A 27,393-nucleotide genomic window follows, 5' to 3' on the forward strand; every position below is an offset into this window, starting at 1 on the left:
AACATGTTATAAATTCATAGTTAATATTTCCAATAATAAACTTTTGAACTTTTGAACACAAAACCTATTCTTTCTCTGCCAATAAATACGATTTCAATAACGATAAACATTTACCAATATTATTAATTGGGAAATTATTGTGCAAGACGATCTAATTTGTAAGTTAATATCCTGTACTCGATATCGCGCGAGAAGAAATCGTTTAAATCGAGCCTAAATCGTTAGAAGCAACACGAAAAGGGATGAGTATCAATGCAGTCGACAGATTCGAGGCGATGCGGTAGAGAGAGTCAATGAACGCGACGAATCCAAGGTACATAGGATTAAACGATTAGCCTTTAATCGTCGAACCATAGAATTGTCAGAGGAAGCTACGAATCTCGTCGACTATGTCCTATGAAAAAGAATCGCGGGACCGACCGCGTACAATACACCGGGGGAAATTGAATTTTTCGCGTAGGATAACCTTCTCAGAATTCACCACCAGCGTCAAACGCAGGCCACAAAACACCCACCGCTTTTTGTTATGAAATTCTTGAATGTCGTGACTGTTCAAAGTTTTCGAGGTGTAAGATGTGTTTGCAAGGAATTTTATCCCAAACGTTTCGCTAATATCAGTGGATATGAAGCCGTGGAAGCTACATATCGTAGCTGCTGTGCTATCTAAACGACGATATGACATTTCTTAGTTTCGCCAATACTTTTAATACTTATTTATCGTCGATATTTTCAGAGACTGTTGTTGAATTACAGCAACTGCTGAATCAGTTGTCAAGAAAGATACCAGTATCTAAGTCAAGTCCAAATGTTCACGTTGTTTATTTGATAAAAAAAAGATAAATGTTCAAGAATTAAGTGAATACAATTACAGATCTTTTAGATGTAATAATCTTTTCTTTAGAGATCTCCTATCTTTCTACATGCTTTTTCGATTCTTTTCAAAATAAATCATATCGTATGTACATTCGAAGAGCACAGGAAAAAACATGATAAACTTTTGTGTTCTATATTAAAGTAATCTTAAAAGTCTATACGCTATCAATCGAAACCGTACTTCCGGTACTCGTCTTTTATTTAATCTTAGGAGGATTACAATGAATATTCGCAAATTTAAATTTTATTACGTTGAATCAGAGGATCTGTCGAACGCGAGAGATAGACGATAGCTGAAGTATTTAGATAAAAGAACAGTCACGTTCATCAAATTTGCAGTATACTTTCAACGTCAGAAAAGCGCTATAAATTAGATACTAAATGTTTCATAAAGCACCTGAACAATTTCATTCACTTATTAGTTGCATATGACAACGTACTGTGCCGAAATAGGAGACAAGACACGAAATTTACCTAACGCGTTAAAAGCGAAAAGTTGGAGGAAATACGTCATTCGTTGGAGGAAAAAATCAAATTTAAAATTATCGATGGTCAAGAAAGCAAACTAAATTTATATTACTGGGAAGTTTCAACGAGGCAAACGGCGGTTAAAAGTAATCAGGTAGCGAGAATTGCAGCGGAGCTTCTTTGCTTTTGCAATTAGCAGTCGATAGGATTTAATTCTCTCGTTGTTTGTGACACGCGTGTCGCTGGTCCGTCGACGACCGAGTTAATTTCGTGCCGGCCGCGAAAATAGACGCGCGCGCTGCAAATCAAACGGTACCCAACGCCCCAAACGCTGCGCCGTCGATCGACGCGACGTCGCGACGGTGAAAAAGTTGCGTCCTCGCAATATCAGCGCGAAACCGACCGCCCACCTGTCCCTCCGCCCTTCTATTAATAAAACTCGGTCGGTTTTACGGGAAACCGCGACTCGTTTATTTCAACGGGGATCGTTGCATCGTGCAATTCTAACTTATCCCTCTTTCATCCCCTTTCCAAGGAATTTTTAGCGAAATCTGTTAAAAACGATGACATTCTCGATCGCCAGATAGATCTAGCGTGAAAATAAATGAAAGTTTCATGGTAATTCGTTCTAGTAAGGGAAACTCGTTTCTGACAAAGATGATTAATTGCTATTATTTGCAAGTAATTTGTGAGAATTCTTTCTCTGTGAATAATTTCCTATTATCAAAAGTACGAGTCAAACGTTTTAGGATAGCAACTATAATTTAACAAAAATTAGCTCTTGTTAATTATTGACGTTGTCAAGCGTATTTACGGGAAAAGTGTTAATACGAGCCTTAGAATAGTCTGAAAACGTCAGTTATAAACGTCAGTATGTGAAATCGTCAAACGTTCTAGATAATTAGATAAGATTGTCGTAAAATTTTTTAACGACAATTGAAATGTATTACCAAGTAAAATACATAAAGTACAGTGATTTGAAGTATCCAGTGCAAAATGGTTAACCCGTTGAGGACCATCGTTGCGTCAATGCAACAGTGCAATTGCAATATGTTTCAATTCATCAATTTACATTATCGGATTCAGTTTTTCCAGCAGTGTGAAAGGGAATTCCAAAGATCGTACCAATTAATATCTTTATCGTCACTTAGATTCTATTATTTCCTCCAGCTATATTTTACGATTTAACGAAATTTAAAGAAACTAAAGTACATAATCGCAACGATGAAATATTATGAAATTGCTTGGTTCTTAAGGGATCGGGTAGATCGATTCCACGTTTATCGGAATTCGAATCGCGAAAAGTTACAACGTAAACACTAAGAGCAAACGAATCGACGTACGGAGGGTCGGGAAAGTGGCGTGCATGAAACGCGAGCGTATTTCGCGTTTCCACGCGAATCGCATAATCAACGATGCGCATCGTCTGTGTATCGTCTGCTTAAACGGCTGGATTCCGTGAGAACGAGGTTCGAGATAAATTGAATAACGACACGCTTGTTCCAGTGAAATTGCTTAGGCGCAGCGTTCCGCACGGCTCGATTTAACGCCAATAAAACGATATCCAGCAACGCGACCCATCGTCGTTCCACTTTGTCCTTCCTTTGTCCTCGATGCCCGTCGACCGAGAACTTTTCCTTTTCCACCGCCCTCTCTACCCCTTCACGGTGAAAAGAGACAACGAAAAGAGTAAGAATTTCGGGATGTTCTCTCGGTCGCGAAGAATAGCGTGACAGAAAGGGATAACGAGATTCCTCCGACCATCGATGACGGCTCGACTGTTTTAAACGGAGCCGGAAAACCAGTTAAGAGCGAACAAACGGAGTTACGGGCCGCTGGGAGCCGCTGCTACTCTATCAACGATCAGGCTAATCCGGTTTAATCCGCGTCTTAGTTAACACCATGGAAAAGCCGTGGCACGTCCTTAGAGACAGACGGTTAAAGCTTCTTCTCCCACGTTCCATTTGCGCCCTTTCTCCGACTGCCCGCTTCAAGTCACAACCTTCCACGCATACATTACAACCCCTAGGGATTTCGTACGACTTTTCTCAAGAGTACAAGTGGTGGGAAGAATATAGAGAGGTTACGAATTGAAGCGTTAAGGAGACACAGATATCGATTGGTATAACGATAGTTAGACGTTTGTACACGTGTATGCGCGTAGGTAGATACTATAGAGATATGTTTATCAGGTGTGAATCAGTGCTCCGAAGAGGAAACGTATTGAATTTCCGATTAGAAATGTCATTTGTGAATCGATATTTAAAGCTTCTACTGACTTAAATTTCACCGTATTGATTCTCTGTTGCTTCTTACTCTACGCTAACTATTCGCAGTTGTAAACTACGTGTACTCGTATTATTCTATATCGATGGGTAAATAAGTACTTACACTTGGATTAAATTCAAGTTACTACAAGATCTAACAGTATCCGGATACTTACGATCAATAAGTTTCCTTTCCGGTAGAGGTACGAGTGACGTTCGTAGAGAAGAACTACAATTGGAATTTAAATCGAAAAGCGTCGGTTAAAGTAAAAAGATTAATTGACTCTATCCTCGGAACAAATCTTTGCGAGGGACAAATACGAGACGAAACGAATATTAGTTTTGCTAAAAGTCATTCTTACGAGAGGTAACAAAGACAATTAATAGAGGGTGTCTAGAGCGTTATCCCATGGTTAAGTAAGTATCACGGAGTTTATTATTTTGCCTGATAACTAAGATCGACGAGCAACGGAGATTCTTTGGAAACTCGCGCGACACAAGTATACTTTAATCGAGCCAAGATCCCGGCCCGAAAGGTCAGAAGTTAATTTGATAATTTCGATTAATTTTACGAGAAGAAGCTTATCCCCAGGGTAATGATCGTCTATCCCCCCTCAACGCCTTTGCTCGCGTTTCCCCGGCATGAAAATTGAATTTAAGGAATTACGCGGCGTCGTTTCCATCGAACGACAGAGTTTCCATGAATCCCATTAGCCCTTCCTGTAAACGATACTTCTAATTAACCGGCTCCAAACTAGTCGTCACGATTGAACGTCGTAGATCTTCTTCCCTGACTTTGGTAATTTATTAACATTTTCAGCGGTAAGTATTGAAAATGTAGGTGTGTGAAAAATGAAGTTTGTTTCGCAAGGTAAGAATTTCTCGATTAGATGGTATAGTCTAGAATATAATACAAGGTGGTTGGTAACTGGTGGTACAAGCGGAGAGCGGGTGATTCTACGCGAAAAAAGAAGTCGAAAATATAGAATAAAAATTTTTCGTTTGAGGCTTTGTTTTCGAGAAAATCGACTTTGAATTTTCGCTCGGTACGCGTGCGGTACGTTATAACGGATCTCGCTGTAGATCGTTGTCTTGATGGAAAAATTAAAAAAAAAGAAAAAGAATTAAAAAGAAATTTTTATTCTATATTTTCGACTTCTTTTTTCGCGTAAAATCGCCCCCTTTCCGCTTGTACCACCAGTTACCAACCACCCTGTATAACGTTGAATGTAGTGTAACATTTGCCAAACTATGGACGGAAATGGAATTTGAAAATTGTTGAGATTATATGTTAATGACAGTAGTAGAATATAAGGTGCTATTTTAAGACAGAATTTACATTTTAAATTTACCGCCAGTAAGATGCAAAATTTCATTTTTAATTTTCTTTCTACGTCGATATACGTACTACAAAACACGAATAAGCGTAATTATTACGATATAATATGCCACTTATAGGTAGAACGTAAACTCCGACGAATGGACTTCGACACTTTCTATATATCAAAACGTCATTTAGTTTCTAAAACTGACGAATACTTCTAAAATTCACTGTTTCGAGAAAACGGAAATATCAACAGCAAATAACTATGTATCTCTATTTGTACGACCATATCGCTGAAAGTGTTAACAAGTAATCTTACAACGTATACCCACTCGAATCGCGGTAGTGATCGAGTTTAAAAAATAAAACGATGATATCGATAAGTATTGAAGTTCTATGACATCAGCTGTGATTCTCCGAAAGATCGAGCGGATAGCCGCAGATTATCATTTTCTAGAACCATAAGTATGCGAAACATGTTTATCAAGACGAAGTCTAAGTTAGTATACGAGTAGCTAAACCAATAAATCATCCGCACGTAAATGCGATAACCGTCTGACTAGAAAATTAAGAGAGATCAACGGAGGAAAAGACAAAGATGGGGAATAAAAAATTGTCGTTTTATCACGATTCGAGGCAGGCAACGAAATCCCTTATCGTTTTGCACAGAGTCAGGAGCCCAACGTTATCGGAATTGGACAAGGCCGTGGGCCGGTTGGCTGATAATGCACGAACCATATTGCATATCGTCGTTCTACAAATATCTTCTCATTCCTTGTTTCGTCTCACCGCGTAACGGGAATCTGAGACGTTACCGAATTTCTATCGGGTAACAAAATTTTATCGTGAGATTCGTAACAGAAAAAGTTCTCGTCGAGCTTCACGACTATTTGGACAGAGACGAACTTCGCTAATCGGGAACTCGCAAAGTGATTGAATAAATGTTACGCAATGTTGTTTGGCTCTGTAAAGTTATTCCATAAAAACAACTTTTATCGTGGTTTCGCAACTTTGAAATTTAATTAAACAAACACGTCGAGGAACTAGATTGAAAATACACGTCAAGATTTATAATACACAGTGTCACGTGGAGATTTAAGTGCACGTGGCAAGAATACACGTTGTACGCGTGAAATCTTTAGAAGTGTGGTACGATTGAAAATGTCAGTGAATCGTCGATAGTTCGGAGACTCGGTTCGCGTTGGAAGTAACTTTCTATTTCTAGCGGATTTTTAATTACTTGACCAGCGTAGCTATCAAATGTACATTTCACGTCTTAAATGCCATTACATTCGACCGTATTATTAATATTTATATTCAAAGACGATTAAATATATCGTTATACGCATTGAATAAGCTTGCAATCTAACGTTTAAAATTCACCGTACACTCGCTGAATAATTGACAAAGAAACAAAGTAAAAAAAAGACGGCGAAGCACCTGTTTATATAATAATTCGGTCTTAGAGACTCTTCGTAGAGACACGATGGCGATTATGGCCCAGGAAACAATTAGGGCCGATGATACACGTCCGACTACTATATCGCGTGCACACAACCGATCGGAGCCCTCTTAAAACGAGGCGTCGAAGCGGCGTGTTAATTCGAACGAGCCGACGCGTTCGACGATTCACCTCTTCCTGATTGCCATCGAACCTTTGCGAAACGCTTCATCGAATTCAACCCGCCAATCTTCATTACTCTTTACGATTCTGACACTCTTTGACGAACTTTAGCGCACCGATCGTCGCAAAATTCACTAACGAAGTTTAGTTTTCTACCACGAATTTATGTTCCGTCTGATATTTAAATCACGAGACACTAAAACGGAACACATTTATAAAATGACAAAAGAACGGAGGTTCATAGGTCCTAGGATCCGTTGAAAACGGGCAGTACACATTATTTTTGCAGTTAGTTGTGGTTTTCGATTAGTTTTACATATTACAAAAGCTACAAGCATTCATTCGTAATTGAAGAGTCGATACGTGGACGTATCGTAAAGGCGTTGATACATGCAGAACGAAAAAAAAAATATTATTTGTGTTTCTATACCTTCTACTCTGTATCATATACCGAGTGGCGAAGGAAATATCGAGTTTAATTTTTCAACTATTTTCGTGCCGAATATCAAATCGTTTAATGAATCATACACAAGGATTAACGACGGTAGAAAACACTACGATGAAATTAATCGTACCATTGCTTGAAACGATTGCAATTAATAACTCCTTTCGTTACACCAAGTTCTTCGACGATTTCCACCAAGGAGAAAATTATTTCCTTCGTCGATTAGGGGGAAAACGAATCTATTATTTTAACGACGTTGGCATCACATTTACATACGTTTTAACGTTGTAAACGATGAACTTTGCATGGTGCAAAGTTTAACCGTTAAAAAGATGCAGCGTATGTAAATCTCTCCACATATGTAGGAATATAAATACATGGATATACTACCGCACAGTATCAAATTGCACACCTGGCATGTGTTACACGTATCTAAAAGGCTTTAGATACGCTTTGATTTATAATTATATTAAATTATATTAGGACCAGCTGACGAGTTCGCGAAAAATAGAGAATCGCGTAAATAACGAATCGAATTTTGTTTATACATCGTCGAGTTTCCATTGTGGGAGAAAGTCACGTCTATCGACAACGATACGACCCAGTTCTCCATCGAGGAAGCCTGGTAGTGCTATTAAGGGCAGTTACGGTGGTCGAAAACTCACGACGAACTGTGACGGAGCGGAGAAAGAGGGATGAAAGTGGGAACGTGTCCTGCCTACCGTTCCGAGGCTCGTTAATTTTCTTTCTACCCCGATAGGAGGATGAATGCGCCGATTTCAGGAAATTGTCCCGCCTGATCTATAAAGATACCATCCTACTAATCTTCCGCGATATTGCCCCGAGTACGCCAATGCCTAATGCAGCGAGAGTTTTCAGCGTTTCACGCGTGTACTCAACGGTATATCGAATTGTATTTGCATAAACTACATACAATATATATAGTATATTGTGTGGGTGTTCAGTGACATCAAATTATCGTATCATTGTACTTCACCGAAAGTTATATTTTGCGAAAGAATTGAACGAAAAATTGTGAATTTTATAAATGTAAGCAAAACCTTGACAAATCTAATCTTCTATTCGTTATTCTGTATATGTATACTTAGGCAGCATGTGTATAATTGTACACGATTATCACAAATCTGGCGACGAGCACAATTTTGCCGCTACATATGCATTATGCTCGTTATTCAATAATGTTGTGTGCGCACTATGAAAACATCTGCATCGAGCATAAACGCGTGTGGGTGTCATCGCGCGTTTTCCTCCGATTCTAATTCACATTTGCCAAAGTAATGTTCTACAAAACTTGTTCCTAGCTTCGGCTACGTTGTGAAGTGTATTTTCAAATATTCTATTCTTGCGAATAAGACGAAGGATCGCAAAAAAATATCGAAAAAATTGAAAGTTAAAGTCTCAGTCAGGCGTCGACGTAGGAAGCTACAAAATATGGTGCACTTTGGTATGCAAATACAACAAGTATATACAGCAATACACAATTCTGATTAATCATTCACGAGATTACCGCGACTGCATGCTGCCAGTAAATATTACGTAGTCGGCGATTTCATCTCGGATTGTAGTTAAGAACCGACTCTATCTTCTACGGTCTTTGTCACGAGTTTGCTAACAATATTTACTGTTTACGATAGAATATGTCATAAATAGCTGATCGTGCGTATCATTCGAAATAACATAGTTCACGAAGGAGAGAACAGAAAGCAAAGAACAGCCGATTGCACGAAGAAAATGCATTAGACGGCGTTAGCTATGCAATCGTCGTCAAACATCGATGGCGCACTGTAAACTATACTAAAGAAACGCTTATGGAAATTCCCGGTCGAAAATCGTGTTGATGGTGAAAGATACGCGAGACTGCGGAGCGGAAGTTTCCAGGTGGGACGAGAAAACGGCGACACAGCTTCCTGTCGACACGTGGGAAACTTTCAAGCATCTTCGTCGCCCAGTTAACTCCAACGTACACGATTACGACGCGTCTATGTTCTTCTTTTTCCCAGAGTTTCGCGTTGCAACACTGTTATCGTTTACCTCGACGTAAATAGTCCGGCCGTGTTTGCCTTTGCACGCGAGATCCCCCGGGAACCGTAGGAAAATAGCGGAAACTGACGTTGGATGCTAATCAACGCAATGCAAAAGCAACGAGAAAGTATAAATATTTGAATGGAAAAACGACGCGATCGAAGGATGGATTTAATTGAAACGCGCCGATAAGATGGCACAGTACGGGCGCGCGCATAATTAATCTCATCTTTGACGGATTAATTCTCGTTAAACCGGTTCCAGAGTGCGCGTCTCTAATATCTGGCGCCATCTATGCTGCGCGATATAGCGGCGTAGCGCGTCGAGTGGATTCGTTCGTTCCTGGTCTCGTTAAACACGTCCTCGAGTGGAACGAGATTCGCGAAAAATCTGCACCATCCATCAACGTTCTACGGGCGGCATTCGTGATTTTCTCGTAGATGATTAGCTGGCAGGAATCGATAGATTCCATAGAGAATAATAAAATGCAACGCGGCGATTTTAATGCCACGACATTCCGACTGCCGAACGGATGATCGATCAAGTATTCAAGTATAAACGTTCGAGAAATCAGTGGAATACTTACGCCGATAGCCTGTTGGCGGTGTGTCTCTCGCGCTCTGAAACAGAAAGAAAAAGGGATGGTAATTAGCATCGGCTAAGTTAATTAACGTCTGATTATCGACGACCAAGGACAAGCAACGAGACGGAGGCAACCAAACCCGATCCTATCGTTTTGTCTAACATAATGATATCGTTATGTGAAAATACGTTCACAGTACAGCTGACAAGGAAGCGATAACGGCTCCATTTGTCGATAACGGATGCGGGAAAATAGAAAAAAATGCGATCGCTTACGCGATCGGTCAATCGTTTACCTTGTCCTTGATTTCCGATAAGCGCGACTCTGACGCGAATTTTCTGACGTTGAATCGAAAATAAGTATGCATATATACATTATAGGTGCACAAGTTTACTGGAATCCGGTGCTACCTTGCTCTTTGCCAGCGATGCATCTTAAATCAATTACTTATTACGCAAACGCGCGCGAACAGCATGCATAATCGCGCTCGAATCGTTGAATTATAACTGCAACGATCGTTTCTAACTATACCTCGGCATCATTTTCACATCTGCCGAGGGGAAAATTATTTTCATACGACGATCGTCCTCGACGACGCTCGTGATAGACGGCTTCTTTCATCTGGCTGGAACTAGCGGACATGAATTGTGGAACTGTGAAAGCAATGGTGCGCGCGAGGGAACGTAAAATTTTTCGAGAGATCCCCGAGCGAGGATCAATTCGTTCGACGTAACCTTACTTGATGCCGTTGCACGACCAGCTAGCTCTCTTTCCCCTCTTAGAAACGCAACGAGCCAATGGAGAAAGAAAAGAAGAAAGGAGCTGTGACGAGCGAAGAGAGAAATAGAGAGGCAAACGCAAACCCGGTCGAGGAGGCATTGCGTAAACAATGGAAAGCGGCATGCACGCACGCACGCACGCACGTATGCACGCACGAAGGCAAGCAAGCACAGCATGGGAAAGGGGCTACGAGCAGAGGACAGGCTGCTGGGACTGGGTCAAAGAGAGGGAGGGTGCCACCAGGAAAAGGGGAAGCTCGACCTCGACAGAGAGGGTTGCGCGTCTTAACAACAGTATTGCCACCAAATTCGATCGTAACAAGCTGCTTTCTACTTCTATCGAATAAAATTTTATTTCAAGATGTAATCGAGAAAGTGAAGAATTTAACCCGTTTAATTATTCATTTCATCGCTTCCATTTGGATTATCAATCTATTCGACGTAATAATTTTTGTTAAGAATGTGTTTGCAAAACTTTGAAAATTAGGTTGCAACATATAAAATAGCCGTTTTCTTCATTTCAGATAAATAAAAATTAGTTTTACTTTTCATTCGAGTAATTGTATGAAAAGAAGTATTTCATAGAAATTGGGATGTAATTTTATGCGCGATTGACATTTATAGTGACGAACATAATATACGTATAAAGAAGAACACTTCGTTTACATAACTCGTACGCAATATGCATTGTACTATTCCTTTCTAAATTAATACCACTGCGTGGTGGCATAAAATATTTGCTAAATCGTAATCGATATTCAAAGACTACATTGCATCGTCTGCAAAAATAGATCTAAGATACGTCCGAGCATACGTGAGATACGAAGAAAAAAATAATTTCAGTTAAATTGCTGCAGAAGCAATTTATAAATGCACCAGTACTGATAGAATCCAGACAAAGACTCTGAAACGTTCGATCTGCCATCCCAAACGCTACAACCTAATAATTTATTTCTAATTATAGAAGATTCTAGTTAAAAGAAAATTCGGCTGGCAGATTAACGAGGAAGATAAACGTCGCCTTATCCGCACGTAGAAATATTCTTGACGGACCAAATCCTTCGACCGTATGACGTTTCATAGACGCGCGCATGTATGTTGCGTTAATGAATTCCATATGTAACGCGATTAATATACGATTACCAAGTTAGACGCATCGCGATGTCCAATTAGAGGTATGATTTATCACACGATCACTGGTCGAACGAGGGACGCGCTCGCGCGAGCCTTACAACACCGCCGATCGTCATAACTCTCTCTCGTTTCGAACAAAAGCTAGGAAATTCCCTGGCAATGTTCCACCGGCTAATTATCACTGTTCGCCGTGGTCGCGAACCCCCCGTGAACTATTCGAACGGATCGCCACGATTAATCAATGACACGCGCATATCGTGCTCGATACTCGCTCGCGAATAATTAACGTCCAAGTATCGCGAGGATGTTGCATAATTCCAGCGATAGCGTCACGTGCGATGAAAAGTCGTTCTTCTTGTACGTGTTATGCATCAATTACCTACTCGACGATCTTCCTATCTTTAGTCGTTATACAAACTTTAATTTAACGTTTATCGACGATGCAATTTCTACTTTACCTTCGATGATATACGCTATTAATCAAAAGTGCTCAAAGACTTGCTTACTTTTGATATAATGTATTTTAATTATGCGATTAGGGAGAGATCGAATTGCAATGATCTTATTCTTTACGATCGCCATAGCTGCGTATAATAGTAACGTATCGTGACTTGATCGAGCGTTTTTGAAAGTCACGGCCATTGTCAAATTTCATGCAACTATTTTGTTACTCGGCAAACTCTTTGCATTCGGATTCTTGAATACTTGAAATACGAACTATGTGCTAAGAAAATTCTTCTAAACCGATACTGACTATGGCGATAGCAGTAGTAATAGAGATATAATATATTCAAAAAATGTTTCTGTTGGAAAACTATGCATAGAAGAATGCAGAAATTGACGTCATAGCGTATCACGTAAATTACATCAATTATTTCCTTCGTATCATACACGTTGAAAAGACAAGCGTTTCTCATGGTACGACAAAATGCTCGAAAACGCAAGTCAACGATGCGATTCGTCGATTCACACCTGATAACAGAAGATAGTAGACAGCGTCTTGAAGTAGCTGCAGCTGGAATCCAACGAGCATGACTTATCGTCCAGGTTGCTAACGTTGATAACGTTGATGATGGTTCATATTGCTCGCGATCGTGCGTGCACGCGCGTTTCACGCACCGCTTTTCCACAGCTCGCGATCAATCTTCCCTTCGCTCGCTTTTCCCCCTGCTTTTGTCCGCCGCCCGATCGGAAATGACGGCAGCGCTGCGTGAAATCGAACCGACCGCGTTCATTGATTGGCGCGTATGCAAATCACGTCACTTTCGACTCTACCGCACTGTTCCAAGGTCGTCGCGTCTATAAACGCTTATTCGATCCATACATCGCTATTCGACATCGATCTTAATAATACAGCTTTGTAATCGCGTTGATACTACACGTTGAATCTTCTCTTATTTCCTTTTTTTTTTTTTTAACTTTTAACCTCTGTTGTATTTTTATTTCTAACGATAAAGCGATATCCAAAATGAAATCGATCTTTTTCAGGATTTATTTATTATCGTTTGTTTTAGACTTGTATTCGAACGTGTTTTCGCACAAAAGTATGTAACGCGAATCGGTATAACTCGAAGGGATGTTGCACTACGAATATCGTGATAGCGGAAGCGTTTGGTCGACCGCGTACACTCGCAGTGACGCGCATCGGTTGACTGAGGCTCGGCTCGGGGCCCGCTAGGGCCTGGGCCCATCGCTGCCAGTTGAATTAACTGCTGCTTGCTTTTCTGCCTGCTGGTAGTCGTACACGCGCCAGCCCAGGACCTCTCAGCCCCGCAGCTTGCTGAGCAGACGGTCGCTTCACCTGCGTAGCGACGCCTTTTGTTCAACTCATCCCTCTCCCTTTCGAACGCCCCTCTTTGCTCGCGATCTTTCGCGTTCTTTCTTAACTACCAGTCGTTTTCGTCCACTACCCTCGTTTCACGTGTCTCCTTCTTGTTTCTTACTGCGCTTCTATTATATTTTCTTACTATATACTCGAAGAGTTAAAACGATCCTACGATAAGAAATCGATCGAAAGTTCGAATGATCGAGGATGATTCTACTTGCCTACCACAGCCACCTTTATGTCCTTTATCGCTGTTTCAACACACTCGTTCGCTTATATATTGGTTCAGTCAAAGCGATCAATCACATTTCTTTTTAATTTCTCAATTTCATTACACAAATAGACGATGTTGTTCGATTCTCCAGAGACAAACAGTTCACAACCATAATCATCAATTCTCTGCACTTTTTAATCCATGGAGATGATCTATGCGGCTTCTAAACAAGACGCTAATGTCCAATATGTTTAAACGATCGTATGATACGAAATCGATTGAAACTTTGAATGGAGAACGATCGGCAGCTTTCTCGGCTTCTAATCTCGTACATCGTAACGAAATCATTTTTTCATTTTATGTGCTTTTACCAAGCACCGTGAGTTCGACGTTCCATCAGATTGCCATAAAAGCAACTATCGATCAGGATATAGCGTACGGTCTGTGTTTATGGAAATGTGTGCGTGCGCACCATCCGTAAAGGATCGGAGCGTGTGTTATTAAGGTGTTCAGTTAGCCGGCACACGCCTCGACGTATGGTAGGCTGGTGCACCTGTTTCAGCAAAAGGATCTGGTTGGACCACCTTACCCTTCGATTCTCTCTCTCTCTCTCTCTCTCTTTCTCTCTTTCTCTCTCATTCACCAGAGAACGCTTTCTACCCCGTTGTTTCGTCCGCTGCTCCTCCGATCTATCTCGATCAAAATTCAATGAGACGATCACGGTCGATCGTATTAGCCGAGGCCAGAGAGCGCTTACTCGAGAAATTAGGTTTCTCTGTGCACCGTCTTGGGTTCTGGATAGACGAGCCGGGTCATTTTTTTCCAGCAAAAAGTCGATTCTCAACACGACAACGCAACGGTCGTGTTCCCCGCGCTGTCTCCAACGTATCGTTCGTTTCGTGATTCGAATCGAGTTGCTCCAAGCATCCGTTTCTCGATCCATCGTGATTTAGTCGCTCGCGAAGAATGTGTAACGAGTGCCTTCGTATTCGTTCGATCTTGCTACAGTATATGTATTATTCGGACGGTGTACGTCCTTGTAGAATATATAAAAGGATGACTTTACACATGAGAGAAATATATCATAGGGTTTTATAATGAGTTTCTGTCGTGATTCGAATATCGCGTCGCCGAAGAAGAATCCACGGCACCAGCTAACTGCGGCGATTATATTCCTTCGTAGCTTCTAATGAGAGTCCGATTGTATTTGCAAACGCTTGTGCAACAATGGACGATTGTTCTGCACCGCGGACGGATATAATTCTCCGCTGCTCTAATCCTTCGACTTTCGTTCAATTGATTAAGCGTCGGGATCGGGGAACAGCGTGATCGAAGCGACTTACAATTAGCGATGTGCTCTCGAACGCTTTGAGTCGCTTCGAACATGCGCGATCGCTCGTGCAAGTCTTTGTGTAATTCTGTCAGATTATTGTTAGTCAAATTTCATCGAATTTCACAGCAAAATTAATTTGTTATATGCTAAGAAGGCCAATTAATGGCCGTCTTATAAGTAAATCTAGGTTCCCACGAAACATTAACATAATGTGGGTATAATTTGGAAAAGTGAGATTACACACGAGATTGCACAAACATAATTCGTCTTCTTCCTATTTGTGCAAATGTTTCTGAAAAATAATAGCTTTTGCTATAAACTAGTCAACGTTACCTCGCGCGTTGGGAAACAGATATTCTACTGGAAAAAGATATTATACCAATAAATGATTATACCAATGGCTACCTATCACTACTGATCATGATCTTTGAACATGACTCGAAAGGATGATTATACGCAAAACCTTCGAAAAATTTGATAAATCTAAAATTTTGAGTTTTTAAAGTTACAGCGAGTCTGGAAAGTCTTGATTGGTCTAAGTTTTGAAAGTTTAATGGCATTCAAGAGTTCCAAGATTCTCAAGTCTTATCGAAACTCCAAAGACTCGAGATTCAAGGCTTATTTAAACTTCCAAGAAGTATAAATATCGAATTATGTTCGAAATGATTCGACGTTTCACACTATCGTAAACTTCGAATCGCGCCAGAACTAAGATTCGAACAACCATCGCTACTTTCGACTACGCTTGCACCCCTTGCTACAAAATCTTCTATCTAATATTTTCTCATCTTTCACAATACGTTGAAGTATTCGAAACTACCATGTTTTCTATGTTTTAATTAAATTACATTATACACGCTATTAGGGAAAAGCGATTTAACGTCTTAAATCAACTGACGAGAAACAAAGATAGCACGTAGGAAGTGATAAATATGAATATGAATAGTATCCTTCGCTTGCAAACTGGTAGACATGACATTTTAACTAAATAGGGTAATACAACCATCGCAAGCTATTCGATCATTTTCCACAAATCTATTTCGGCGACAATGAAGATAAAGTTGTTACTGGCGTCAATGAACCTCCGATTTAGAACGCAAGGAATTGAAAAGGTTTCGTTGGGAAGAATGAATCGGTGATGACACTTCCGGCAGCTACGTGTCTTTGGTTCGGACGATAACGAGATTATCGAAGTAAAATGGTGTGTTTTAACGAACGTAGACGAACGAGTCGGCCGCGAATAGAAATTCTCGTGGGCATGAACGTGATGTGTCCGATAGGACAAAAGACGCCGAATAGGGAAACGATGAGATTGATCGTTAAGGCGACCCAGATTCCCTGAAACGCAACAATGTTCTGGCTCGCTTGCCACGTTACCTGGAAACACCGCCTCGTTGAAAAGTCAGCGTGAGGCAATCGTTCGGTTGCACAACCGATCGATGACAGCCGGGCTTCGCTCGGTTATGACGGTTAATTTGCATCCGTCGAAGGATGTTGGGAAGACAAAGGGAATCGAAAAATCGAAGGCGAGCCTCGATCGATCCCTCGAGAACACTTCGTAAGCAAACGTAGAAAGAAACTTTAAATAAACATGTTGTGACGGCACAATATCGAATAAATAGCGATGTTATCGAAAATTTACGAGAGAAAGGAAAAAAGAAGGGGAGGAAAGGACACATAAGGTTTCGAAATTCTCTCTGGAGGAAAGAAGAAAATCGCAGGAGAAACGAAACCGACAGGTGCCAGAGACAACCTCGACCCAGTTTAGGGTCTCTGTAGGATTGTCCTAATGCGAAATTGTCTTAAATGAACACTACGACAAAGTATCTGATCGAAGTCTATTCGAAACCATCTACGACTGTGTGTCGCTATGTTCCTCTATTTACTCGACGTTTACATAATTAGTAGACCCGATAACCTCTTTATCTATGACAAACTCGTTCAACAAGGTTGTCATTAAAATAAAAATAAGAAAAACGACGAAAACAGCACGCGCAAATAGAACGTACGTCCATTAGAATTTCTAGTAGAACGAAAAATCGTAACAGCTAGACCGCAGGTTAAAATTCGGGGAAAAATGCAGTTCAAAAGAGAACCGTGAATAATGGAGCATTATTGCGATACGGTTACGTCCGAAAGTCCCGCATAACGAAACAAATTGTTGGACAATGAGCAACGAAAAACGACAGGATCGTTAGATTCATCGTTCCGTACGCTTCTACAAAATGTCAGTCACAGTATGTAAACGCGACTTCCTTCGAAAGCACGCATCGACGTATTTATTAAGGAGGTCGACCCCCGGGCGTCGGAGGATCTCGAAGGACGGAAGCTCCTTTCAGTCAAAACCGGAAGTTGCTCGAACTCCGAGAGGAACTTGCCGCGAAGGAGAACCGCTCGCACTTGCGGCTAACTTTCCAGTTTCTCAACCAAAGGGAGTTCCGAGACGAGTCCCTGGCTGCGCATCGCGAATGAAGAGCAAACATTTAACTGGCGCTTGCAACCGCGAAACCCTCTGATATCGTGAAAGAAATCACGCCGTTTAATAAGACTTCCTCTAGGATTCGTTCCGGTATATCTTTTCTTTAGAATTCTAAAATTAATTTAACGTTAATTACAACACGCTGGAAAAATAACTCGCTAACGTGCAACTTATCGAGTTTAATAACTGACGTATGTGCATTGCTGTTCAAATGTCTCGAAACAATTATTACATCTGTTCCAAAATTAGAAAATATGGGAAAATGAAAGATGGGATTTATGCTAATGTATTAGTGATTTTGATGGGACATACGTTGGCTACAGAAAGTATTTGCGCACTATTGTTTTATTACAATATCTATCCACTAACTAATTAGGCAGGAGTACATTTTTCATCTAATTTACTCGTGTCTTTATATAATGGCAAAAGTTCGATACGAAAATGAAATGTATGGAATCTGATAAAAAAAAAAGAAATGCTTCACTGGCACAGATATGGAACAGCTTATTTTTTCGACAGGTTCGTATAAATGGACTTCTGCTATAAAATATGCAACGTGGATATACTCGTGATATTCAGAGCATAAAACGAATCTCTATTCAGATTTTATTTCTGCGATTGTCTTCATAAAAATACAAATTTACACGAACACGTGCACCTAGATACAACCGTGACTACGCGCCATACTATTACCAAGATCACGCATACTTACATATATCCATTACAGGATACTAGGAGAAAAGTCGACTCATGCCAAAGGACTCCACGAAAGTTGACTCGGCGTCCTGTTCGGTTAATAAACTCGTATTCGACACACGTCAATGCCTCCGTTTGCCGGCTGTTCGGCCACTATTTTACCCCCGTTTACCGCGCCAACCACTAACCAACGGGTCTCGGTGACCGCCACGCTCCGCCACTTCGAGACTCGATATCACGGAACTGGGTCAACCGAATGATGTATTATCGAATGCGCCGTTCCATCAAGCCGTGCGTTCCACGGGGCAGCCAGGTAAAAAAATAATGCATCCCCCCCCTTCCTCAATCATATACATACACGCCTACGGAACCAATTCGATCGATCTTAACGCTCGCGTCCACCTTCGAGTTCGTTTATTTATTTGCTTGGGACTGAATGGATCGTTGACCTAATAATATATTGATTTCGACCGCGTGCGCGCTCGATTGACCAGCAATTGCTAATCATCCGAGCAAATCCAATCGAAGGGGTAATACAGCCGGCGATATTAGATTATAATCCACATAATGGGGTTAACGTAACCATTCAGAATGTAGTGTAAATTGTTCTTGGAAATGTAGTTGCAAATCTAAGGATCTCGACGGATTTAATTAAATTTCGGACGAACAGATATTCGAAGGACTGCACTTACGTAAATTAAGACACCTCGTGTAAATCAGAGAGCGGGATTTCCCTCGTTCGAAATCTGAGAAAAGACGGGGAAGAAGAGCCTCGACGGAGTGAAAAGTTCTGTACAAAGAGTTTGTAGAAGTTTGCTCGGAGTCCCTTGGTTCGAGAGCCGTGGCTCCAAGTCGAATAAATTAAAGAAGCACGTCGACGCGAGTGTTCGCACACGGATTGATGGCACGCCAAGCTGCGGCCGGATCGCCGGATTGCTTTTGGTTTGGCATTGAGCTTAACCCGCGCTTAATCGATACCACGCCGAAGGTCGTACGCTTCCGTGGCGTCTCCGCTTTCTACCTTTTTCTCTCTTGTGTTCTATCCTCGTGCCGCGATTCAACGGGCACACGCGAACCCGTCGCGTGTCCGCTTCTTTGATATCGCGATACGAGATTGGCGTCAAAAGCCGATCCGTGACCCGTGTTCGAATTAAGCGCCCGTAGATCATCGATTTGATAGCAAGGACGAGAAAGTTTTTTTTTAATTAATTACCGAACGTTACATTTAAATTCTCCTAGTTCTGATGGAATCTATCGCAACTGTTATAAAATTTGTTTAATGGCAAGATATCAAATATTCTAGAAAACTGTAAAAGCTGCACGAAGGAATTGACCAAACGGGACAACGAATTTATCGAAACTCGTCCTATTCGACGAAATACTACTTCTGCAAAGATAAACTGTAAATTCTTTTTCGATTTTGCTATAAACTTTTCAATGAACCCGATATATTCCAATAAAAGCGAATGTGAACTTGAGGTCTGAATGAAGTTATTTCCAAGTCCTGGAGCCTTCGTCATGGGAAACGCGTACCAATGATCCGTAACTCGCCATTGAAATTCCATCGTAACTTTTGCGCATATATTCGCGTCTCACCATAGAATTGGCCGATTGGCTGAAAGGCAAACCGAACGACCATCAGGAGGAATCATAAGCTAAGCGAAGGGGGAAAGATTAAACGAGCCTGAAGAGTTTTAATCGAGCCGTTTTGCATTTCCTTCCTATTCTCTACTTCGTTTCGTTCCCCTTTCCTATTTTTCTTTTTCTCTTTCTCCCTCGTTTTTTTCCTTCCCCTTTTCTTTTTTTCTATAAATCTCCATCGACGACGGTCGACGATGAGAAAAACGAAAATGCTCGTCGTTTCGACTCATCGTTGACTTCCGCTCGATTTGCATTCGAGAGCTGGCTCGATATCTGCCTTATGAATAACCAGCCCGGCTCGGGTCAGATCGCCGGCAAAGGGTGAACATCTCTTGCTCGTCCTGCCCTCCCTTTCCCCCTTCCCAAACTCTCCGCGCGCATCTTTTCATATAAGATTTCCCAAGGAAAATCCTTCCCGTAGACAGCATACCGCGGCGAACGAGAAACGAGCGCAACGGCTCGAAGAAGCAGAAAGGATCTCAATGGCTCGTCCCTATTCACCTAAAACTGGGGATATAAAATAAATTTTGTGGGCTTAGGCAGCCGGTTGCCGGCAAACCTTGCCTGAATGCCAAGAACCGCGGCGAAAATACAGAAAGCAAGAGGCCAACAGCCACGGGTGAGGAAGGGTTCCGCGGGATGTTCTTGAAAGGTTCGTTTATATCTTCGTAACGGCGAATTATTAAGAGAAAAGAATTCCCTTCGCGTTCTAATTGCTAAAAGAGCCCTCCAATTAAGACGAAAGAAAAGGAGAGGAGCGCTCGCCCTCTCTCGTTTCCTTCTCTCAGTCTCGCTCGCTCTTAATTAACTTCTCGACGCATGACAATTCTTCCTGAGCAAAAAAAAATTCATTCGATAAACTGAAGACGCTTGAATCGAGCCGGCCCAAAGCGACAAAGAAGACGATCCACAGACAGTTAGTTAACTACCTTCGTTCCAAGCGTGCCATTCGTTGTCGAAACTTTATCGGATGTAGGAGACGATTTCTGTCACCGACAATTTTTGCCACTGTGCTTCGAATGCTAGAAATTGATAGACGAAATATTCGAATATACGAATCCAGGAATTATACTCATCAATCGTTGAAAAGTCGAAAAGAACGACGTTGCTTTATATATTTTGTATCATTTACTTTGGTATTTACGATTGTTTATGGAATTGTACAAGAAAATGATTCATCTTTTTTCTCTGTTCTTTGATTTATTCTTTTCAGTTAAACACCAATCACATATTCAGATAAGAAGATTGAAAAATTTAAGGGGCACGGGAATAATCGGCTTGGCTTTCGAGAGTATCGCGCGACAAATATCGAATTAACGGCGAGAGGGCAGATCCGTATGACCCACGATTACGCACGAGAAAGTCGCAGACGTCCGTTTCCGTGGCGCGATGCATGTGTTCTGGTCTCGTGTGCAGTCTTCTCCGATGGATTCGTACAGGAAAGGAAAGGAGAAGGGAGAAAGAGAAGGTAGAAGAGGAAGAGACGGAGGTGGGTCATCGACTTCGTCGACGTGACGCAACATACACCATGCGTCGAGACGCTTCGGCCAAGCGTATCGGCCTGGTAACCTCTTCCTTCCGGAAGTGGCCCCTCCCCTGTTCGCACGTTCGTTTCTCCACGGAGAAAAGGAGCGCGCGAACGCTCCAGATACATTGTACAGCGAATTAAAATCCTACGGAGCCCACTAAATCACAATTGTAAATAAACCAACTGGTCAGAAGAATATATATACTCGATCGAATGGAAAACACCGCTGCATTATTCGTTTCCAAAGCTATTATTGAATCGTGACGTACCGCCGATGATTATGCGTCGAAGGTGCGACCCGAACGCGACTGTGTTTCATACGAAAAACGTGATTCACCATTTTCGTTGGCTCACCAAACTATATATAGATCTCGAGAAGAAGTCTTTTCTTGACGGAAGTGGCTCCCTTTCACGCCATTTCTTACGTCGTTCGAATAGGTGCTCGAATCATCGAGACAGCGATTAAGTTTTAGAAGGATACGATTCGGGCGCGAAAAGTGTCGTTGAACTTTTCAATTGAAACGATCCTACAATACCTCGACTTTTGTCTGAAGGACTCTTTTCAGAGAACGATCGATTCAGGTAGAATAAAAAAGGATGCAGGAATCGATGTATTACGGTGAAAGAAGGAAAAGCGTGGCGGTCGATCGGTGGAGAACCGTGACGCCGGTATTCCTTTGGCGGTGGCCGCGAGAGAACGAGTGCATCCTTTTGAAATAGCGATGGATGCGACGACTCTCTCTCTCTCCCTGGCGAACACTCGAATATCAGTGAATAGGTTAGCAGGGTTAAGAGTAGCCAACGATCGAGCGCGTGCATTCAGAAGCGAAAAAGGGACGTTCGAGGTGAGCGCGAAGGCCGTTTTAAGCAATAAAACGCGAACAAGTAAACGGCTCGTGATCGAATCCGCAGGAATAGATCAGCACGAGGATAAATAGGGCGAAGAAAAGACCGGAGGAGACGAATCGACGTGGTTCGGCCATAGAGGGTGCGAGAGGTAGAGGGCCGTGGAGGTGGATTTAATCACGTTAAGTAACTCGGAGCTGCTCTTGCTTGCCTGGTTGCTTGCTTGCGCGGAGACTGATTCGAGGGTGTTGGCGGGCAGAATAGATAGGAGGCAGAGGAGAGCCGCTAGGGTAGAGGATGGATATGTGTTATCGACCCCTTTCGCTTCGCCTCTCTTCTTCTCGTGTCCCTTCGACTATGGCCACCCTTTTTTCCACGCTCTTCTGCTGCCACTGTTCGCACCCTTTCTTCTCTGTTGCCGCGCACAAAATCGTTCTCCCTTTTTTCCTTTGCCGCCGATGCCGCTTGTGGCTCGCGCTCGATAAAAGACGAAATGAAATTCCGCGCGGATTTCGCGTATAAATTCCACCACCCACTCTCCCACTCGCCTCCACCCGCACTCTTACCATCATCGCCATCGTCAACACTCTCCGACCGGTCTGTGAAAAGGAGAAAGAGATCCTCGAAACTCTTTCTCGTTTCGACTCCGTATTCCTCTCCACGCGATCGTTAACGATCCTTTCTTCTACCATTCTGAATGAACGGCCCCCTTTCAGAGAGGCGTCGCGTGCCACCCTACGAAGCCCGCGTGATCGATATCGTATAAACGCTTCTGTCTCGTCTTTCGCGGTCGCATTATGCGCACCGCTCGCAGTCTTATAATTTATCGGGAGCAAAGCGGTCGCGAGAATCTCCGCAGTCTTTTCTCGCAAGACCTTAGAAAATTTGAAGAGGATGACGATGGAACAGCGGGAAACGGGTCGAAGGGGCTGAAAAAGCGGCGTTCGTGTCACGGGGCTAGCGAAAGGGCGCGCTTAACAAGAGACGGGAACGCCGGAGAAAAGGAGAAAACGAGAGTCGACGAACCTAACCTTTTGGTCGAGGCCGAATCCGACGTTATTAGGAAAATGGACCTTCTCTCCTTCTTTCATTCTCTCTCTCTCTCTCTCTCTCTCTCTCTTTATCCCTTAAACCCAGTCGACAATAAACTCTCTTTTCCTTGCTAGCGTGTCTACGTTCGAGTTTTTAACGTCTGGTTCGGCTCGCCGCTGGCAATTTGCTCTCGTCGAAGAAATCAGGCAAAGGAACAACTTTTCCACTCGATCGAAGTAATCCGCAACACCGTATACGTAGATCGTACGGCCGTGTTAGTCGAATATGGTTAAGCGGAAAAGCCGTCGGTTAATAAGAGAAGCACGGTGATACTGGCATACGCGAATGTCAAAGGAGATGACGACATCATTTGCCGAGAATCCGTCCACACGGATGAGCAGAAGTAACGCTGGAGGCGCGTCATCCCGCAGTTACGCGATCAAACACTACAAATTAGCAGGCATCGCTAGCAAACGTCATCAGCGTGACAGAAACACGATCTAACCGTGATCGAGATACGCCAACGTTCCAATGACATAACCATCGCTGCAGGCTGCGACGACGGTCGTAACGCGATCTACCACCTTTGTTCGCGTCGACGAATTAATCTCGCGAATCCAATATTCCGTTCGAATAGTTTCACGAGAAACGACTAACTAACGGGACCGAAAAAGGAACGCAGAAAGCACGAGAATCGAGGAATGAAAACAAAACACGCGATTCGTTCGTTGTGATTTTTATTAAAAAAATAGATGAAATATGTATAAAACGGGATAGGTTATATGTCTAGATTTCACCACGACTTTTAGTCGTTTAACGATCCTAAGGAGAATCGTGTCGAGATTGCGGACCAATCATTTTCAAACTAGAGTTCCGTTACATTTTAGACTCGAGTATTACGAATTCAAAATACCGCGTATTCAAATTCTCGCTAATTTTTATTTCAACAGCTTTCTTCCCGTCCATAAAATAAATTGAGACACGAAAAAGATACGATAAGCCCATTTCTGTTCGTTTCCTGAGTTTTACGTCATTCGTTAATTGGAATAACAGGAAGTCCTTTAATATGAAATAATCAAAGAAGAAAATAATTTGATATATTTGCAGATAATAATCCTTTTGAAATGCACATCCATTCGTTTCTCTTCGTCTAAGAAACGAATAGACTTAGCTTAATCGTTACGTCAACTTAACGTAATTAATATTCGTGATATCTCTTAAATGTTCGAAAAGACGGCAAAACCACGTACATATGTAATCCTGAAATCAAACGAGAAGATAAGCGAAACGAAAAGCGACATATTTTTCACTCGAAGATGAAGTCAAACGAAATGAAAAAAATGTAAAACAGAATAAACGTGGAAAAGGATGCGTTGAATTAGTTCGATCGATAGTGGAGATAACAAGAGGACGTATCTTTCGGCTAGCCCGAAACTCGTGATTTAACGACTTCATGTCGCACTGTATAGCATAATTGGACAAGTAGGTCAAGCCGCTCGATAGTATACAGAGGTAACTGACAGCGCCGTGGGGAAGAGGGCTCGATATTCAATATTTAATTTGGCTCAGCACGTGTACAACCCCTCCGACGTAAAGCTACCCTTCACGAGGGTTTGTCCCGACGCTGGTTAACGCCGCTTACGCTCGGAAGCGAGCGAGGACTTGGAAAGTAATTCCAAGACCGAGTCACGAACTTTATTCGCGGCTCGTTCCCTCGTGAATCGACCCAACCGGAGAATTCTCGAGAATGGACGCGTTTATCGACGCGTAATCGCAACTTTCACTCCTGTCTTAACTGCAGTACACGCGGCCGTTTCCCAAAGAATTTCCTTCCACCGCTCGTAGGATCGACGATCCTCCAAGGAGCAGAGGTAAACGAAATCGTGGACACTGGAGAGTACTTCTTCTCGCTGCTAGAAATAGAAATCTCATATAACACTCTAGGATCTGTCTCTGATTACCTCGACGACGACACTTTTATCGTGGACGCGCGTGTTAGCTGCGTGGCACCTGGCCAGATTTATCGGGTCGATCGAATATCCCGCATTAAACCGTAATGGCTGTTACACGCTCGTAATCGACTCGACGAGCGCGCACACGGTGTATCAATTTTCGATCCAGCCTAGTCGGAGTGGCGCCTGCTTCCACCGTGTAAGTAACACACGTCGTTAAATTCTTGGACGAATCGACGTCGTAGACCATGTATATTATCGAGACAAAAATTAGACCGATTTGGAAATTACGAGTAAACAAACTCATGGTTGATTGCTGTAATTACGGGTCTTTTATAAACCTCGCAGCAATCAACGTCTCGTAAAACTATTCGACGAATGTTCTGAATAAACCAGAGACCGAATACCTCTGTTCGATCGATGCCGTGTATGTCAAATTGTCGTTGTTTCCTGTTTTTTACTTTTCTCGCCATAGCTTCTACTACGTATTTCATATCCCCAAATTGCTACCTGGTAAAAGACAGAAAACGTAATTTATCCGCTGTCTTTCCTCTACGTTCTTCGATTGTATCCATAGAAATATGAATGTACATAAATGTCCGCGATCTATTTACTACCCGTTAATCAGCGATCTGACCGCATCAATCGAATATTGACATTACGAACGTTTGCCATTTCTTATTCGAGGTCAGCCGAATAAAACCGACTCTCGATTAATGGAAAGCGAAACGAACCTGGCGCATTGTTCCTCGTTACAATCGCTGGTTAATAATTCGCTCGATTATGCTCCCGTATTTCACGGGGATACTTTATCGGTAGCAGCAGGCAAACGTAATTGCGATCCCGATTAGCCGTCGGCGAGACGAGTAATCGAGCGACAATCGGGGCAAAAACGCGCGGTATCGATCGCTCGCGGGACCATGAGATAGATACAGCGTGCATATATTCATGAACTGACATAATGATACACGCACCGGGCCCGTGGACACGTGTACACCGCTTGTAATAATACCAGCTGCACCAGCGGGCCGTACGACGCCCGACGAATGGCTCAACAGGTATCGATTCAGGCAAATGTCAAAGGTGTGCCACTCGCTGAAACTGCATTTTCCCAATAAATTAGCCCGCCAACTGGTCATCCTTCGTTCTATAGACTTTTCGAATTTAACCGCCAACGAATCGCGTCGTTTACACGCGATGCATGGTATCCGCGTGGCTTTATACCGATCTGTTCCCTTTTCATCGATCCACCAAAGTATTCTACTTAGTTATTAACGAATAATCGAGCCAAGTTGGAATTTTTTTATCGCGATGAATTCATATCGAAGGTAATAAGACACTAAAGAACGCGGGATCTAATCTACTTTCACTGATCGAACACAACGCGACACGTTATGATCGTTTTTATCGAAGCATACGCGCAGAATCTCGTATTTTTCATCGCGATACGCTATAAGATGAGACTGATAAAACGCTAAGAAAGTAATAGAAAGAGATTCCCATCTTTTTCATTCCGACAAGTTCGTACTAATTGCAAGAATACACGCGCGATTATTTCTCGACAGGACACACAGTGCCATCTAACAGGGAGCAATGTTCACGTAGCGATATAACAAGGTTCATTGCCAACTGTTTCATAATCCTGCATAAATATTATAGACAATAACGATGAAAATTATTGGCATAAATCCTCTAAAATCCTGCTTAAATATCTAGGATTTACGATTCTTTCGATATTTTTCTAAAATATAACTCGAAGGTGATGTTTAGAAGCACGTGTGCACTTAGCAGGCTGCTGAAAGGAAGAAAAAGAACGCTGACCTTTTTCCACAACTACCAGAAACTCGCGTATCGATAAATACTTACTTTACGAGGCCATCTTGTCGCGAGCAACTACGCGTTTACGATCATGAAGAACGGATAGACCGGTGTCGTGACGAGCTATGACGATAAAAAGGAGCGTGTAAAAAGCAGGGAACATGGACGATGCAGCTGGACATCTAACGGCTATTCTCTGCTACAAAGCAACAACGTCATCGGTTAATGATTCCCTAGCGATCGTCCAAGATTCTCGAGATGTCTCCTCTACCCCTGACTTTATTAAGAACCGAGCGAAGTTCCGTTCATAGTTCTCGATTGCGTGTGCAACTTCCTCGAAAGCTGTTTTGCTCCCGTCGTAATTACGTCGATGCGTGCTCGTGACTGTCAACGATACTTCCTTCGAGGGACGTAGAATCGGCGAAACGGATTACGTTGCTTGTTAGAGTTTCGTCGTCGGCTTGGTATTGTTAGGGGCGCGTCTTCGTT

General features: G+C 42.3%; 1 protein-coding gene across 10 annotated transcripts in view; it reads right to left on the reverse strand.

Moving 5' to 3' along the window:
- The window catches only part of lilli (AF4/FMR2 family member lilliputian), a 168,057-nt gene that overhangs the window by 15,614 nt on the left and 125,050 nt on the right, over positions 1 to 27,393 (reverse strand). For all 10 annotated transcript variants that reach the window (XM_033332189.2, XM_033332186.2, XM_033332188.2 and 7 more), the window contains one exon: positions 9,631 to 9,664. In XM_033332189.2, coding sequence (XP_033188080.2) covers positions 9,631 to 9,664 — 34 coding nt within the window. The remainder of the gene's footprint in view (positions 1 to 9,630; positions 9,665 to 27,393) is intronic.

Source organism: Bombus vancouverensis, chromosome 6, assembly GCF_051014615.1.
Source record: "Bombus vancouverensis nearcticus chromosome 6, iyBomVanc1_principal, whole genome shotgun sequence".
NCBI lineage: Eukaryota > Metazoa > Arthropoda > Insecta > Hymenoptera > Apidae > Bombus > Bombus vancouverensis.